The sequence below is a fragment of the Athene cunicularia genome (genome assembly GCF_003259725.1).
Source record: "Athene cunicularia isolate RWA chromosome 1 unlocalized genomic scaffold, athCun1 chr1_part1, whole genome shotgun sequence".
NCBI lineage: Eukaryota > Metazoa > Chordata > Aves > Strigiformes > Strigidae > Athene > Athene cunicularia.
This window is the reverse complement of record NW_020799091.1, coordinates 80,786,894-80,803,260: the sequence shown is the minus strand read 5'-3', so window position 1 is coordinate 80,803,260 and position 16,367 is coordinate 80,786,894. Positions and strand designations below refer to the sequence as shown.

At 38.5% G+C, this 16,367-nt stretch overlaps 2 protein-coding genes across 10 annotated transcripts in view; one reads left to right on the top strand and one right to left on the bottom strand.

Annotated features, from left to right (window-relative positions):
- Window positions 1-9,371, top strand: part of AP1S2 (adaptor related protein complex 1 subunit sigma 2) — a 48,031-nt gene extending 38,660 nt beyond the window's left edge. For 2 of the 9 annotated variants that reach the window (XM_026844641.1, XM_026844651.1), the window contains exon 5: window positions 5,797-9,371. In XM_026844641.1, coding sequence (XP_026700442.1) covers window positions 5,797-5,844 — 48 coding nt within the window. In that variant the 3' untranslated portion in view covers window positions 5,845-9,371. Of the gene's footprint in view, window positions 1-2,057; window positions 3,481-4,596; window positions 4,899-4,922; window positions 4,932-5,796 lie in introns of those variants that run through there. The other 7 variants (XR_003397982.1, XM_026844633.1, XM_026844674.1 and 4 more) reach the window with 7 other exon arrangements.
- A 547-nt stretch (window positions 9,372-9,918) lies between these two features.
- The window catches only part of ZRSR2 (zinc finger CCCH-type, RNA binding motif and serine/arginine rich 2), a 20,496-nt gene continuing 14,047 nt past the window's right edge, over window positions 9,919-16,367 (bottom strand). Inside the window, exons 10-12 of the mRNA XM_026846194.1 lie at window positions 13,676-13,731; window positions 13,397-13,506; window positions 9,919-12,772 (exon numbers count right to left, since the gene is read on the bottom strand). Coding sequence (XP_026701995.1) covers window positions 12,291-12,772; window positions 13,397-13,506; window positions 13,676-13,731 — 648 coding nt within the window. The 3' untranslated portion in view covers window positions 9,919-12,290. The remainder of the gene's footprint in view (window positions 12,773-13,396; window positions 13,507-13,675; window positions 13,732-16,367) is intronic.

The window sequence follows — 16,367 nt, the reverse complement described above, 5'->3', positions numbered from 1 at the left end:
TTATAAACTATTGAAAATATGAACAAGACAGGGAATAGCCTGGGAGCGTGGGCAAGAGTAGAAGTCTGGAAAATGCTGAAAGGTAACAAGTGGATAAATATGAAATAAACACCTCCATGTCCTTATTTGTTGATACCAGTTGTGTGAATGGGAACATGGTCAGTGTTTCCAGGACAAAGAATGTGCCAAAGAATGTGTGCAGCCTGGGATAATCTTTGAACACAACAACGGTGAATGGTAATCATCCTTATAAAAGTGCTAGAAAATGAACTGCTGTTGTTATTCTTTCTGTCCGGAGAGCTATTATAAAATTAAGGAGAAACCTGTTATGAGATTTGACAGGCATTTCAGTGAAGACACCAATTTTTGGAGGCTCCAGGTTTCCAAGGGAGAAACACTGGAAGAAATGTGGTTTATTTCAAGGAGGAGGAGAATCAGTCACATGTGTGCATGTATGTTCCAGGTAAAAACTGAAAATCTGAAACTGTAAAAACTGGGCATTTGAGATTGTCACAATATGCCTGATTTTCAGTTATCTTCATGAATCTGTATCATACCAGCGGTGTAAGTAAAGCAGAAGTTTCCCATAAGTACCTCTGGGAATTTTTTGTAGAGGCTCCAGCAGTTCTAGAGCTAATATTTTCTTTTTAGTCAAAGCTTCTACTCCTTGGGGCTAGTACTGCATACTACTGTTGTGCAATGTCTTTTCCAGTTAGGAGCATGTGTCAGCATTTTGTTTTTAATGACACTTGATTTAAGCAGTAAGAGAGGTTTTAAGAGTTAAAACTCACATTTGTAATTCTCTATTACATACCAAATTCTTTTGAGTTTTACCAAAAATCACAGCAGACTTCATATAACTTACTTGTAACTGTCACTGAGCTATAGGTGCTAATACTTTTACAACTACCGGCTTTGTATTTGTCTCATTCAGAATAATTTTAACTACTATGGAATAATGTTCAGATTACTGATACACAAAAGCAGTATAAATCCAGTAAAGCTTCTAGGATATTTTTGTGCTTTTTTTATAATTGGAGATTAGAACTAAAAATATACAAGCTTGAGCATGTGAATAAACTGAGATGACACAGAGGAAATTGTTAGGTTTGGAAGTCATGGGAACTTTCTCAGTTCTGTTGTAAGACTTCTGTAGTTTTAGGGGCTGATACACTAAAATAGATTGAAAATTTTAATTGGTACATCATGAAAGATAGTGTTGTGTGCCTTTTTTCCTCCCAGATGATGTGTAATGGGTGTGTTTGGGGCTGATAATCCTAAACGGCTATTACTCCTTTAAAAATGTCCTCATCTGTCTTCAGGGCACTGATTTTAATACAAAAAATTGAGTATTGCTTGCTTTCTAACTCATCTTTCACCAAATCGTTATACTAATGTTCATGTTAGTAATGTAAGAGTACTAAGTTCAGTGGCATAATTCAGAAGCAAAGAAAACTACCTGCTGTGAGAGGTGACTCAAATACCTACGATTTTTTCAACACGCACTCTTTTTGATAGATTATATTTGTTGCAAGTAATGCAAGTACTGCCCTGGCATGGTGCTGCTCACAACAGTGCTCTAGCGGCCTGTTACCAATGTATGTTTATCAGAGCTGATATGGGTAGGTGATGTCAAATGTTCCCTTAGCCCAGTGCCCTGTCTGTGACTGTAGCCAATAGTCAATGTACACTGAAGAGGTCAGAATGGAACAAATACATAGTGTGGTCCATCTCCAGAAGAGTATCTTGGCTTCAAATAAATTTTTGCTGAGAAGAAATGCTGAGCTTACATAATACAATAATTATGAAGTTGTCCTGTATGTTGTTGGACCCAGCATGCAAGTATAGGGGGGGTAAAATGATGGTTCTCCCTGCCACTACCACACCTCCACCCCCACCCCCCCAGATGAGTTCTAGAGTAGTCAAAAATACAGTATTGTATTTCTGTGTCAAATGTCCTTTTCATGTCAGAGATACAATAGTGAGATAATATTTTTGTTTTCTTGCATATCTCTCCCTTTCTATTATGTATAAGAATATGTACATTTCTTTTGTAGCCACGTCATGAATACTTTAATGTCCCAGTGTACTAAATGGCTTCATTCATCATGCATGCAGAATTTCAGAGGAGATAGACCTGTGACTTACTCATGACAGAACATTATCATCAGCTTGGTGAATCCAGTCATCTTGAATCTAATAGAATACCACAACCATTCTCTGCTGTTGTACTTTCCTCTTCCCCTTGTTTTACGGTGTTGTCTCTTCGCATGTCTCATTTCAACAAAACTTGTGCTTGTTGGCATATAGTTTAACATTTTTATTGTGTGTAAGCTTGAAGTCTTATGCTTAAAAGATCTGTAGAATTTTCTGAGCTAAACATCTATATACTGCAACCCCTATGCTGTAACATTACTTGACCTGTATTTATCTTTCAAGTAAGTTGTGGTGGTATTTAAACATACACTTAAAACCTGTAGATGAAGTTAATATTTGCAGAGAAACTAGTGAAGGAGTAGTAGTGTTTGAAACGTGTATACACACAAGTATTAAATGATGTTACACACAATTCTACACAGACCTTGCATCTTGATTAAAGATGCACATACCAGTATCCTTTTCTGAGACTGGCATGGTAGTGTGACTTACCTTGTAAAGAGGGGGAAGGCAGAATTGATTAGGGTAAAGAGAACTATTTACGTAAATTTGAGGTTACCACATTCGTATTTAAATGTTCAAAACGCTCTTCTGAGTAATTGAACAATTGCTGCTACTGAAGGAGAGAACAAGTTCATTCCTTTACAAATGGTTAGGACTGGAAAGATTTTAAAGTCCATTAGCAGCATACTTCAAATATGTCTCCTTCAATTGGCATTTCCAGTTTTAAGTGCAGACTACCTTGTCTATGAGAGAACTGCCACGAGGGTGAATATGATAAATACCTTTCAGTTAAAGAGTGTGGGCTGAGTGAGAGGGCATATATTGCATCCTCTCCTTGCCTAGTAGAAGAAAATAATTTGTAACCTAAAACCAGTGCTGGTTTTGAAAATTATTTAAATATAATTAGCAAGGAGGTGGTTACTGAGATTAATCACAGACAGCTAATTCCACGTGCTATATGTGGTAATGCACTACCTTTCAAATGTTGAACTGACATAAAAATGAGAGATGTAGGGGATTAGACAAAAGATTTGGATTGGATTTGCAGCATTCTGAAATCTTAGAAAACAAGATCATAGGAGTGGTTTTCCATTTCCAAGTTTTCCTTTTTTCTGTAAGACATTAACAATGTGTTTGAATGTCTGGTTAATGCTGCTTTAGCCTGCATTATTTCATGCCTGTTGGCTTAAAATGCTGTGCATTGAGCTGTAATAAGATGCTGTTTTTCTTGTTATCTGTATACAGCTGCTTGCTTCTAAATGACTAGGTAATGAATTAGCTTTCCTGGCATGTTTGAAATAAAGTATTGCATGCACTTTTGTCTCATGTGAATGACTTTTTTTCCTCATCTGTGTTCTGATATATTTTGAATTTGCATTGTTTGCCTTGGGTGATTCTGAGCTGCAGGTAGTGTATAATACTGCAGAATGTTTTCCATAACAATTGGATAAAATGTTTGACACTTCCTAAAACAAATAACATGGACAAAACCTAATATAATTCATTCTATTTGTTTCTTAAAAGTCATAATTAATGAAATTATTCCTCTAGCAAAACACATTAGCCTTTAGGTGTTCCTTTTGAGATTATATCGTTGATGTGCACATAAGAAGGCATGTCTGCCTCAACGTTGCTGCTCTAGTATTAAAATCTGTCTGAGTTTTAGTGGTGGGGTATCTATGGACAAGTAGCCAATGTCCTTGAAATACATTGCTTTAAATTCATTGTTAGCCAATGGCCTTAATTTGCTTGAAGAAATTTTATCTTTATTTAAGTATATGCCTGTTGAAAATTACCTACAATTTTGAATTGGCAGTGGAGACAGTAATACTAAACTGCTCTAAACTGCTCTAAAGATAGTGACAGCAGTGAACTGTATATTTTCATAGCTATTGAGCAACTTTCTTTTCAGACAATTTAGTAAATACTTTGTTTCACCACTGAGTAACTGTAAGTGTCCACTGCTGCCTAATCAATTTAAAACTGTGAAAAGTTATTTTATTACAAATATTTTCAAGACCATGAAATGCTTGAGAAGTTATATTCTCTTAGGATAGTCCGGAGTTCTGTTGCTGTAAGAATGTAGGATTTTGGGGGTAAAATGCTGTGAGTTGGTGGATAGGGAAGATGCATGTTCTCTAAAAAGAATGCAGCAAAGTAATCTGGGAATATAATGTGACAGGTTTTATTAAAAAGGCTGCATAGTCTTTTCTTCAATCAGTATCTCTTTTTGTGGGATTTGTGTTGAAATGCACATGTAAATCTTTAATCCTGCCATCCTGTTTTTTTCAAGGTCACTGCAGTTCTAAAAGTATTTATATACTGCATCAGTGAGAAAACCCCCACTGTATCTTTAATACACCAAGTATCTTGTTTCCAGTTTTAACTTGCCTTTTTTTCTTGCAATTTTTTTTATTTGCTGCTGGATTTTGGAAGCCATCTGGAAGTGCTCAGAGGTGGCCAGTTCCAAGCACTGACTTACTTTCAAATGAAGTTGCCTTTAAAATATGATAGCTTGTTCCTTCAATACTGCATCACCTTATACATGAACTGAATGAGGATTGTAAACGTGGTCATTTTGTGCTGCATAGTCAAGGTTGATAGAGACAATGTTCCAGTGTTACTTTCAAGCTTTAAGGTGTTTAATTATGTATTTTACTGAGGGTTTTTTTAATAAATACTTAGCAGTTGAAAACCAAATTTGTTTGCTGCCTTAACTATTGTCTGCCTTTTTTTCTGCTTCATGACATGTCTTGTTTTAGGATGCTAAAGTAAGTGTATTTATACTCTGGATACTAAAACTGTTTATGTTTCCATAAGGACACAGTATCCCTTTTTACTTACTATGTTATTGTTAATAATTATGGAAGAGGACAGCCTAATGTTTCTAATTAAACTATTATTTCTTTTCAGATGCTATAGGAATAATCAATACAAAACTGAAAGCCCTTTAGAATTTTGTATTAAGCAACTTGCTCTTAATCTAAAGAAAGCTTTTTAAGATTAGAATTAACCTAAAACTTTGCCTGGTGTGGAATAATACAGTTCCAGGCCTGGTACTTTTTCCACTTCTGTAGGGGTCAGTTTATTGACACCAGGTGTACCGAGGTACCTTGACCTGGTTTTATGAACTAAATGGGACTGGTGTGAAAAAAAAATAAAAAAAATCTTGACTCTTAATAAAGAGTGTAAGGGATACTGTATCTTAGTTGCATCAGCCATTCCATTTGTCAACTTACTCATTCTTCCGTAACAGATTTTTAGAGACCTGTGAAACAATTCACCACAAAAATCACTGGCTCCATGGCAAGATGCTTCCCTGTCCCTCCCCAATTCATATCTCTTAACTGGGTTATGATTTTTTCCCTGCTGGTACATCTGAATTGCTTTATTTTTATTATGCTTAAAGGCAATAAAATCTACCAGCGATTCCTGTGAACCATGACAATCTAATTAACAGCTCTTTGAAAAGTGCAGCAAATACCATGTTTGCGATCTGCAGTACTTTTATATTTTCATGTCTTTCAGCTTTTCTTTTTTAATTAAGCATCTTTCATACCATACTAACTCATGTATAGTACTGTTCAGTAGAAGCACAGGGTCCATTTACCACTGTCTCAAATTTTCCCTCCATAGGAAGCAGAGACCCCACGTAGTGTACTTGAAGAAATTGGATTGACATAAATCTTCACTTCAGCTGATGACATCTCAGTGTTTCATACTGTAAATGTTCACTGCCTTCATTGTAATGTTTAGCTAATGGTGTAAGATGCTGTTTGTCAGTATTACTGTTTTGCTAAGCTGCTTCATTCAGGCCTACAGGAAAAATACTCCTTTGAAAAGGGAGCAAGAAACTAAAGTCCAAAAATCATAAATGAAAGGGAATTAGATTTAAATTGACTCAGTGTCTCCCTTCACTGCATTTATAGGAAAATTGCATTTGACTTCAATAAGTGTACTGGTTTTTATAAGCAATCTTGACTTCAGGAAATAAATTTATCATTATGACACAGCATATCTAAATGAAAAGAAACTACATGGACAACTCCAAATATGAAATGTTATGGTGTAGAAATTGTGTTTATGCAACCAAAGACTTTTGTTCATCCACATTTTAGTCACCATTTGTGATAATTCTGCTTGTTTCGGTTGATGCATAAAGATTGGAAATAACCTGTTTACTACTGAATTTGTCATTATACCAAAGAATCCTGTTTGGATCTGCATATCAAACTGGTAAAAACTGTTAAGGTGATACTGCTTTTTGCAAGAGAACTGCAAACTGATCAGCTCACTAGGAGTGAAGGTGTATTTATGTGTAGCTACTTTGAGCAAAACTCTGCAAGTTACTATACTAAAAAGGGAATGCATGTAGTTAAAAAAATTCCACACAAGGAAACTATCTTTAGATCTGATACTAGCTTGCTCTGGACATAAACACACGGAAGGAGGTAGGCTTTTCTGACTGCATAGAGAGGTGCATAATGAGAATCGGATACTTTTGAAGATGGGAAAGATGGAGTTTTCTAAAAGGGACTTTTTATTCTTTTCAAACTCTACAAATTAATTTGTATTTATTGGTGTTCTGTAGTTATGCTTTAATGGGTGCATAGGTACCTTAAAAAAACCCCACCCTAAATGTCAATGTCATTTTAACTGCATTTCTTGAGTTACACCTTTAACATGTGACACATCGCCTATGGAACTCCTGCGTGATGTACAGTTGAACGAACTAATTTGCAGTGAGGGCTTTTAAATATTAGATTTGTATAGTAGATTCACTGCAAATCACAAGTATTATTTTAACACTTCTAGCAGACTTTCCATAATTATTTTCACTTGAGGAAATTCAATTCATCTATGCTTTTGAGTTTTTTAGGAGGTAGTGCCACACTTCGGAGTGGCCAGTTTCTGCTCTGTGTCTCCATTGTCCCTGAGAAGGTGGCTGGGCTGTTCCCTTCCCTCCCTGGTAACTTCACGCAAGGAGTCAATGTTTTAGCTTGTTCACTTGAGTAAGTAGTGCCACGTTTTCACAAAATGTCGCTTTGGTGGTGTTGCTGGAAGCAGTCATGCAGAGCTAGCGTAAGCATTTACCCAGCCATCTGGAGAGCTAGACTGTGGGCTTGATGCGATCCAGGTTAAATTTAACCCACCAGGAAAGGCTCAGCCTTGCGAGTCCCCTGATCCAGATCCTGGTATAAATGCATGCAGCAGCAGGAGGGCCAGCTGGGGCTGGGCTGTGCCTGCACGCTTCTGCAACAGTGCCAGGGTGCAGCCTGTGAACTCACGGTGTTAAGAGTTTTGTCTGCTTAGGCCCTGTCTGGGACTTAACCATACTGGATTGCTTTTATCCTGGGGCGTGCAAAAGCAGTGGTTTGCATTTCCCTGGTGCACAAGGTGTAGGGATAGATGTGGATGAAGTGGTAGCAGAATGACCCTGTGTGTGAGATTGAAGTAGTAAAATTACCTTAAGTCAAACCTGAAGCAATTTTATATGTATGAAACATGTTTTTAAAGTTTACACTGTCACTTGTATGTGCTTGGCTTGGATAAAGCTTTGTTGTGATTGTGACAAATAAAACTGTTTGACTTCTGTCACATTGGTTTAGTTGTAATAAATGTTCATTTTTACACCATTGCTGTGTGTTTATATGTAATTAGTTCTGGTGTTTGAGAGGAAAGAAGAGGCTACTCAGTGCTGGCTTAAAAAAAAGGGAAATTTTATTACAGTGCTTAACCTGTTCTTGAGCACTTCATTAAAAAAATGTGTGAGTATACTGTGTCCAAGATTAGTTATTTACATCCATTTAAATTGTACAGAAAGCAATAAATTAGCAAGTTTTTGGAAGGCTTACCACATTAAACATGAAATTTATTAAAGTGGTGGTGCCACTTCATCTGAAAATTAAAACAAACCACATATTGAGAGAGGGTTCTGGATAATACAGCCTGAATATTCAGTTCCTTAAATGAAATTATGAGCAAGTCAATGCAACAGTCACAATCCTAAATCTCAACCAAAAATATCTCAGATTAATCTCCAGCTTTCTAAAAGAGCTGAACTGGTTGATGTTATCAGCAAAAGCATGGGGAAAACTTAACCATTTTAGGGCATTTCTTTAACAAAATATTTTCTTAAATTTCCTATCTTACAGGGAAGAGGTGGGGGGAAGCTAAAGAATCAGAATTTCTAGATTGTTTAGGCAAATGATTGTTGGCTTGAGTATCTTCAACTTTACGGAATCCTAGTCTTCACCTTGAGGAGGCCTTCCTAAGCACCTGCTGTGCCTTTGGGTTAATGCCATGATGGTGGTCATGCTGTGGCTGCCTTTAAGTTACCCTGTGCCATCAGTTATGCCTGTACAGCTTGTGTTGTAACTCAGTTTACTGAAGTGTAACTTGTCAGTGTTATATGGGTTTTTTTATCAGATACTGAATTCATATGATACCTGAGTGCTAAATAGGTTATGTGGAATAATTGGGGTTTATTTTAATTACAGTGAACTTCTGGTGAAAACAAGAGCAACACTTTTTAGATTTAAGAAAGTCAATTAAGCTTTTAAGTTATTAACTACAGTAGACTCGAATGTTTTGTAAGAAGTGCTGATTCAGGACAAGCAGCAAAAGCATCTCTAAGCAGCCTCTTGTATTCTTTTGAAAAAATATTATTTATCCCACAGGAATGTCACTGGTAAACTTCAGGGCAATTACTGATACACTGAACGTGTACGATCTGAGAAAGACATGCTGTTATCAAGGGACACGAAGCTGAGACGTTACTTGGGATGTACATGCAAGGGAAGGCCCAGAGGAGAGGCCTTTCCCGTGTCACCCCCGGCGCCGCCCGGCCGGGCAGGCAGGGGAACCCCACGGAAGGAGCCACCAGCCACAACTGGAGCAGCCGCGCCGCTGCGAGGGGCAGGCCCCGGGCCCGGCTGCCTCCGTGCTGCTGCCGGGCAGTTCCCGCCGCGCTGTCCCCCTTCTGCCACGGGAAACATGGCATCTTAATGCCCCAAGGGTAGGAGCAGCGCCTGCCTGCTCCCCACCCCGACTGCGAAGCGACCTGCCTCCAAGGCCCTAACCCACTGACTTCTTCCAGCTCTGTGTAAACACCTGCTTTCATAATCGCTCTAAAGCACCTCAGTGATCCTTGCACAATTCACAACTGAAAAAAAGTTTTGAAAGCTGCTGCTTCTAAGCAGTCATTAAAACAAAACTTGGCCAAGAGTAATTCACTTTATAAGGTCCTTTTACGTGGAATATGCAGAATAACATGGAGTGAGAACAAGCTATTCCTTGCAAATTTAAATCCTTTCTGTGTTCTGGGGCCTCTCCCCTTTGAAAAAAGAAGAATTAAGCTTAACATTTAAAAACTTCTAGTCTCTTTGTCTCTTCAGAATAAATAGCTCACTCAGCTAATAAACACAAAACCATGCATATAACACTACTTAAGATTATGAAGTAGGGAAACAATACTGAAATACATGAACTCTGAAGTTAGAAAGCTGGTTGAATTCCAGATTTCATGCTAACAAATGCAAACTAAATGTCAGATCTACAGCACTCAATTTCTGTGTAATAAACAGACTGCATGTGGAAGTGAATGATAATTACAGCTACCAGTCCTACACTGCGCAGGTACAGTCAGTAAGTTTGGGTCCAGACCTCAAGAAGAAAAAAAAAAAAAGCTGAAGCTTCAGCCATTATATTAGCAAAGTATATTTAAATTTTTACATGCATCTCTGAGCAAGTGTTGGGTTTTTTTTTTACTTATAAGAACTTTTAAAAAAAATACAGCAGCTCAGCTTCCCAGATCCCATTATGAAACGGGGGACAAGGAGCCTAATCACCTGTAGAATTCTCACGTGGGTCTTAGTTGGCACTTGCTTTCTAATCCTACAGAGGCCTGCTTTGCGCTTTGCACCCGCCTGGTAACAGCTTCCCACCACTCATTCCACTGCTGCTGTTTTGAGCTCAGTAACTGATTTTGCTCAGATAATGCTCAGCAATAGCCTGCCACGGGATGTACAACATTCTACAGCCGGCAGGACTCAACTCCTCCACCCGAGAGCCTTCACCAGCAGGCTAGTTCAGCAGCATGAGTTGAGGGAAGCAAGGCAGCACCAGTGAAAGGAAGATGTTACTGGCCTGCTGGTGGTACATCTCAGCAAATAGGAAATGCCCATTCGGTTCTGCTCCAGGGAACTGAACCAGAGTTTGCCATGTTCTGCACAAGTGACCCAACTAGACGAGTAAGCATCTATGAAAAAATAGAAACCTCGGGGAGAATCTGTCTGTAAGGTCTAGTCAGAAAAAGATACATTATGAGAAACCAGTGGTCACAAATTTCTCAGATATAATTTAAAACTTAGTGCTGTCTATCCTTTGAAATATGCCTTTCAAACCAAGTTATTATTTCAAAAGTTATGCTATTAAATTACAATTCCTACATCTGTTAATAACTAAAACATTTAATCAAATTAACTAAGCTACAATTCTGCCTACAGTTATGACAATATATAATGAAAGTTGGGTTTGAACTGAACATCGATATATAGCACTTTTGTTGTGTTACTCCATATTGGACAACAGTTACACATGAAAGAAGGAAAATGTATAATCAGCATGCTAGGTGCAGTATGCATTTAGAAAAGCAAAAATATATATATTATATCCAGAAGCAATGTCCATTCACTCTTAACTATCCTGGGGGAAAAACATTCTGGCTGTGAAGAATGCTATCGTAAAGTTTGGAAATCCAGATTTTCTACAGGACTTTGCGTTAACGTTGTTGATGTAACAAATACCTGTTTGGGACCACTTCGTGTCTACTTGAGGCTTCTAACTTAGGTGGTCTGAGCTGTACTCTAAAAGCAGGAGCCCAAGTTCTTTGGAGGGGCTCAAGAGAAGGAGGTATCTCTGCAGACTGTTCAGGGCAACTGCACCTTCAGTGCCACAAACTGCTCTCTCTGAGCGCCTAAGGTCGCCTAGTGCCCAAGTTAAATACCTGAAGTTAAGCAGTGTGAAGTACAGTCCATTTAACAGCACAAATCTTTCATTTAGAAGTGAAGAAATATTTGTCAGCAATTATCTAATTGCAGGTACATAGCTGTCCTCTGAAAAACGTTTTGTCCTGATAACTTCATTAAGTACCCTACCCTCCACCTTGACCGTAGGGTGCTTTAAACTGCTTGTAAAATAAGCCTAAGGTGGCTTTAAGTCAAGTCATGCTCTCCCAGAAACCTGAAGTACTGTTTCAGGTATAAGCCCTTTGGATTCTTTAGCCACTCTGCAACCATCCTGGGCCTTCACAACTACATGTGCATCTTCAGTTACCAGATGTACACCCTTTTCCACCACTCCATCACAGGTTAGGCAAGTTGTTTTCAGCTACAAATGGTATACAAAGTATTTTCTATCCTCGCCTGAGGATTACAAGTGCATGGTCTCCACTCTTTCTTAGGGATTAAGGTACTGAATAAATTGATTGTTTTTCTGTGTACTTCCTACTTGGTTTTAGTCTGCTGCAATCTCTACAGGCAATTAGCTCAGCAGCTCAGTCAGGGGAGAATGGAAAATCCAACACTTATGACCACAAAGCTCCTACTAGGGAAGTATTATACAAACAGTGATGCCTTTTAGATCCCTTTTCAACTCTTATTTCCTTTGTCTAGAAAGAGATTTCCCATAAACAGATGGAAAATATAAATGGCAGTCTTCTATGCAGACTTCAATTTGCAGTTTGCTGTGGTGTGAATTTACAGCACACTGGCTGTTCTGTACTAACTCCTTACAGAGACAGTAAACACTTAACACACACATAACACAGAAATAAGCATATACCGAATAAGCTTTACTTCTCTTTCTATTTGTACTTGGTATGTGTCCAGATGTTGCAGCAGTTCAGAGGGACAGAGTAGCTAGAGTACTTGACATTCACACCTTATATAGGACTTAAACTTTTAATTTTCTGAAGCTTAGCACACAATAAACTAGGTTCCTTTATTAGGAAGAAACATTTTAATGTGCAAGAACACTTTATTTGAAACTCAAATATATCTGATGCCCTACTGGAAAGATTTCTTTGTCAGCTTTATGTTTGATCAATTACCAATTTCAAAAAGTAATTCTCACTTTGTTTTGGGAGTTTCACTATTTTTTCCTCTGCTGCTCGATCTCTTTTTACCCCTGCTCCTGGATCGAGAGGAGCTCCGACTTCTGCTCCTGCTGCGTGTTCGACTATGACTTCTGCTGCGACTGCGGCCTCTCCTCTTTCTCCCCCTGCTGCGAGACCTCCTCCTTTCTCGACTTCTTGACCTTCCAGATCGGCGCCTTCTCTTGTTTTTGCGGCGATTCTTTTTTCTCTCAGATTCTCCATTTCTCCTGTAAGAATGATCCGGGCTTGGGCTGCCCCTTCTCCTTGACCGGCTGTAATAGTCATCACGATGGCTCGTTCTGTTTCTCCTTTCAGAGTTTTTAGACAACTGATTAGTCCGTTCAGGAGAAATACGTATGTCTCTATTGGCCTCCCAAAACTCATTGTTTGGATTTTTGAATACATGAAGAAAGTTGCAGTGTTTCCCTCTTGGACACTTCTGCCTTTCAAATAAGCCTGCAACAGATTAGGGTTTGCTTTTTTATGAACCAGACGTGTTAAATCTCTTTGTTCATTATGTACCTACTGGAAAGAAACTTAATAACCTCAATTTTGCTTCTTCAAACAGAAAAACATGCATCTGACCACCTACCAATTTAATTCATACAAGATTAATTTTCAATATATAATTTTCGTGGAATTAACTTTTTAACAGCTATGAAGGTTTTAGCTTAAAACAATTTTCATAAATAATTTTACTACCTTAACCTAAGTACAGATAAGTCAAATGTGATAGTTACTGCTAAGAACTGTTGATGGTTCAGAAACTGTTGTTGCTTTTTAAAGAGATAAATTAGTGCTTCCTGTAGTTCCACTTCAAGATTATTATTTCCAAAGCCAGGATCCAAACTTTCTTTTCCAATCCAAGGTAAATCCACTAGAATCATTCAGATGACATGGTATGAACATTACCCTTCTTTTCTAGATCTACACAAGCCAGTTAGCATATCTGTCTTCCACAGAAATGAACCACAACATTAGGCAGATCTGAAAGCTACAAGCTAATTCCTTCTTTTTCACTTCCATTAAGTACTCTTTCAGTAACACACATTCTCTTTTCCAAGTTTTTATGTGACTTACCACATATAGCAGTTTTCCACCTTGTCACAGGACAAAATTCACAATGAAGCTGTCGTCCCGCATACCATCGTCCACTGAATAAAGCAAGAGCTGCCTGACAGTCTTTCTCCCTTTAAAAAGTAAAAATGACACATAGCATTATCATAATACATTAAGATGTTACTTACCAATGTTAGGCTCCCATTACAGTATGAGAATGAATCACTTGGATTATACAAAGTGTTCATTACTGGACTTTGCAGTTTAGTTCTAAAACTTAGTAAGACTGCGAGTACTTACGACTGATACTGGACATACACATTTCCTCGCAGGTGAGGCTCGTAGTTGCAACTGACCTACAGGATGGAAAAATTAATTTAGCACCACAGAAGGTTTATGCTATACAGCAGCTCACACATGCTGAAATGGGAGTCATTCTGATTTATGACAACTCATCAATATGAAATTATATATGATTTGCTTCTGAACACTTAGTTTTAGGAAAATAACCCCAGCAAAAAACTCTGGAACCTCTGCTTCACTTTGTCCAAAAGATAGCTTGTCTTGTCTGGGCTAATCCTACTGTGCAACAGCCAAATCCTGCTCTGAGAAGAGTTAGTAGCATCCTCATGTGGAAATGTGGGATTGTTATGGTAAGAGAATCTATAGAGCAATTTACCTTCAATGGCATCCCTGTGAGATGAGTTAGAAAAGCTGAAGTCACTAGCTTTCACTGTACAGTTACAAAACAATTCTTTTCATAATGATTTAACATTCAAAGTATATCTAAAGCTCTCAAAAATACACAATTTCACTTCCTAAAAGCTTGCTGCTACTTAGAAAAGATTCTGAGACAGGCAGGGCCAAGCAGGCCAGAACCCAGTTCTCCAGGGCAGAACTGTGAGCCCAGCCTCTTTCACCCCCAGGCCTCTTCCCATACCTGCACCAAATGAAGCAAGCGGCTCCTTTTATCACCGAACCCTGACTGACCCTCAGGCCACCGGGTAAGGCAAGGTCTTCAGACACAACAACAAGCAGTGGTATAATTAAATATTATGGTATAAGCACTCAAAATATTTGATAAACAACATCAACACAAGAACAAGTGAGAATGATTTTGCCATGGACACTTTTGTGGGGGAAAAGAAGTGTGTTTTGTTAGAATCTGCCAGATTCTGGAGTAGCTTCCCAGAAAGAATAGCAAGAATAAAGCCTTGGAATACACTGGAAAGGGAAGTGAGCTGAAAGAGGAGTGTGTATAATCTGATTCTGAATGGTAGCACTGAGCTCAACCACAGTTAAAATCCCTGCAGCCAACACATAATTTCTAAGCATCTCTAATATAATAGAAATGCCTGTGAGAATCATATTACAGTTGCACAATTGCTTCAGAAGCCAAGAAATGCCACACTAAAAGCTCTTACCCTGTTATTAGTCATCAGGACCCAAGTATGCACAACTTAGCACGGCTGCATATACCGATACAAAGTCGAGATCTGAGTTTGATGGTAAGACAGCATTTCAACCCACACTCCTTTGGGAATCTACATCCTATCTTCCAGGATGGAGCACAGCTTGCTAATATATCTCTCATGAGTCAAAATACAGAGGGGATACTCCTCCAAGCAAGTGAAGGTTTCTTACCTATAAAGCTCATTATACAACTACTGAAAATTCAGTTTTTCTACTTTCCTCTTGCTTGAAATGCTAATACAATCTCAGTTCTGAGGCAGCTGTCAGCAGATGAAAACAAAAGGAGAAAAGGCACTGTATACCTCCTGGTGACTGCAGGAAACCACTCAGGAATGGCAAGCAGAAAGGGATGCTGCAATAGATTCTGCTACAGTAAGATTTCACTATCCAAGCTGCATATTTTGGGGACATGTTACTGTTAACACACATCATTCATCTCCGAGGTCTCCACTGACAGGTCCCTCTTCCCCCCCCCCCCTAAGTCTTAATCTGCATCTTCTTGCCAGCCATAGGTATTAGATCTTCCTCACCATCCATCACATTCAGGCTACCTCCCTCACATGCTGCAATACAGCTCTCCCCTACAAACCTTTAGATTCAGTAAGAACATAGAGAGCCTACATGTTTATTTCAGTGTGCTTTATGATCTCCGTTTCAAACACTTTCACAAGCAACCAGGTCATGCACTCTCCAACACATTTCTGCTTTTCATGACATGATCAGAAAAACGGACTAGTCTACTCCCTTTCTTTATCTAGCAGTAACAAAGTACAGACAAATTGGAGGGAGGTCAGGTCTCAAAATGGGCAATTAAAACCTAGACTTCAGATAGGAAGTTTCTTTCTTCCTCCAGTCAGTCAGAAATTGACTCTCACTTTCTGGTTGAGACCTTAGACTTCAAAAAACAAACAAGAAAAAAACCCCTCCAAATCCAAAACTAAAACTGGTGACAAATAATTATTTTTTACATTTTAGAAGCTGCCTTCTTTCGCTGTTCTATCTGAATGATGCAACTCAAAATATCAGACCCAACTAATATTGCCTATACAAAAAATAAATATGGCACATGACAGAACAAAAGTAACCCCAAGGAAAATGCATGACCAAAAATCCTGTTATTACTACAAAATATTAGGGATTGAATTACTGGGGAAATTAATAACAGCCAGTTTTAGCTTCTACAAGGCACAGTGAGCTTTGACAAGATTTAACAAGTACTTTATTGGTAACACTAGCTCTCAATTTTTCAACCTTGCAGGCCATTTCAGCTTCCAACCCATTCTTCTAGTGCTTATTCTAGCTGTATCTCAGCCCTTCGGCTTACAGTCAACACCAGAGGTTAAAATGTCCGGAATATGAAGGAAGCAGGTATGTGAGGAAGAGGAAGGAAGATAAAGGAGAGGTAGCTGAGATCAACAACTATAGGTGAGAAAAGGGCAGAATATGATGCTTCTCAGGATTTATTTACCAAGGCTATTCCTAGCTCAAAGCAAAACTGATTTTTATGCAATTCATAGTT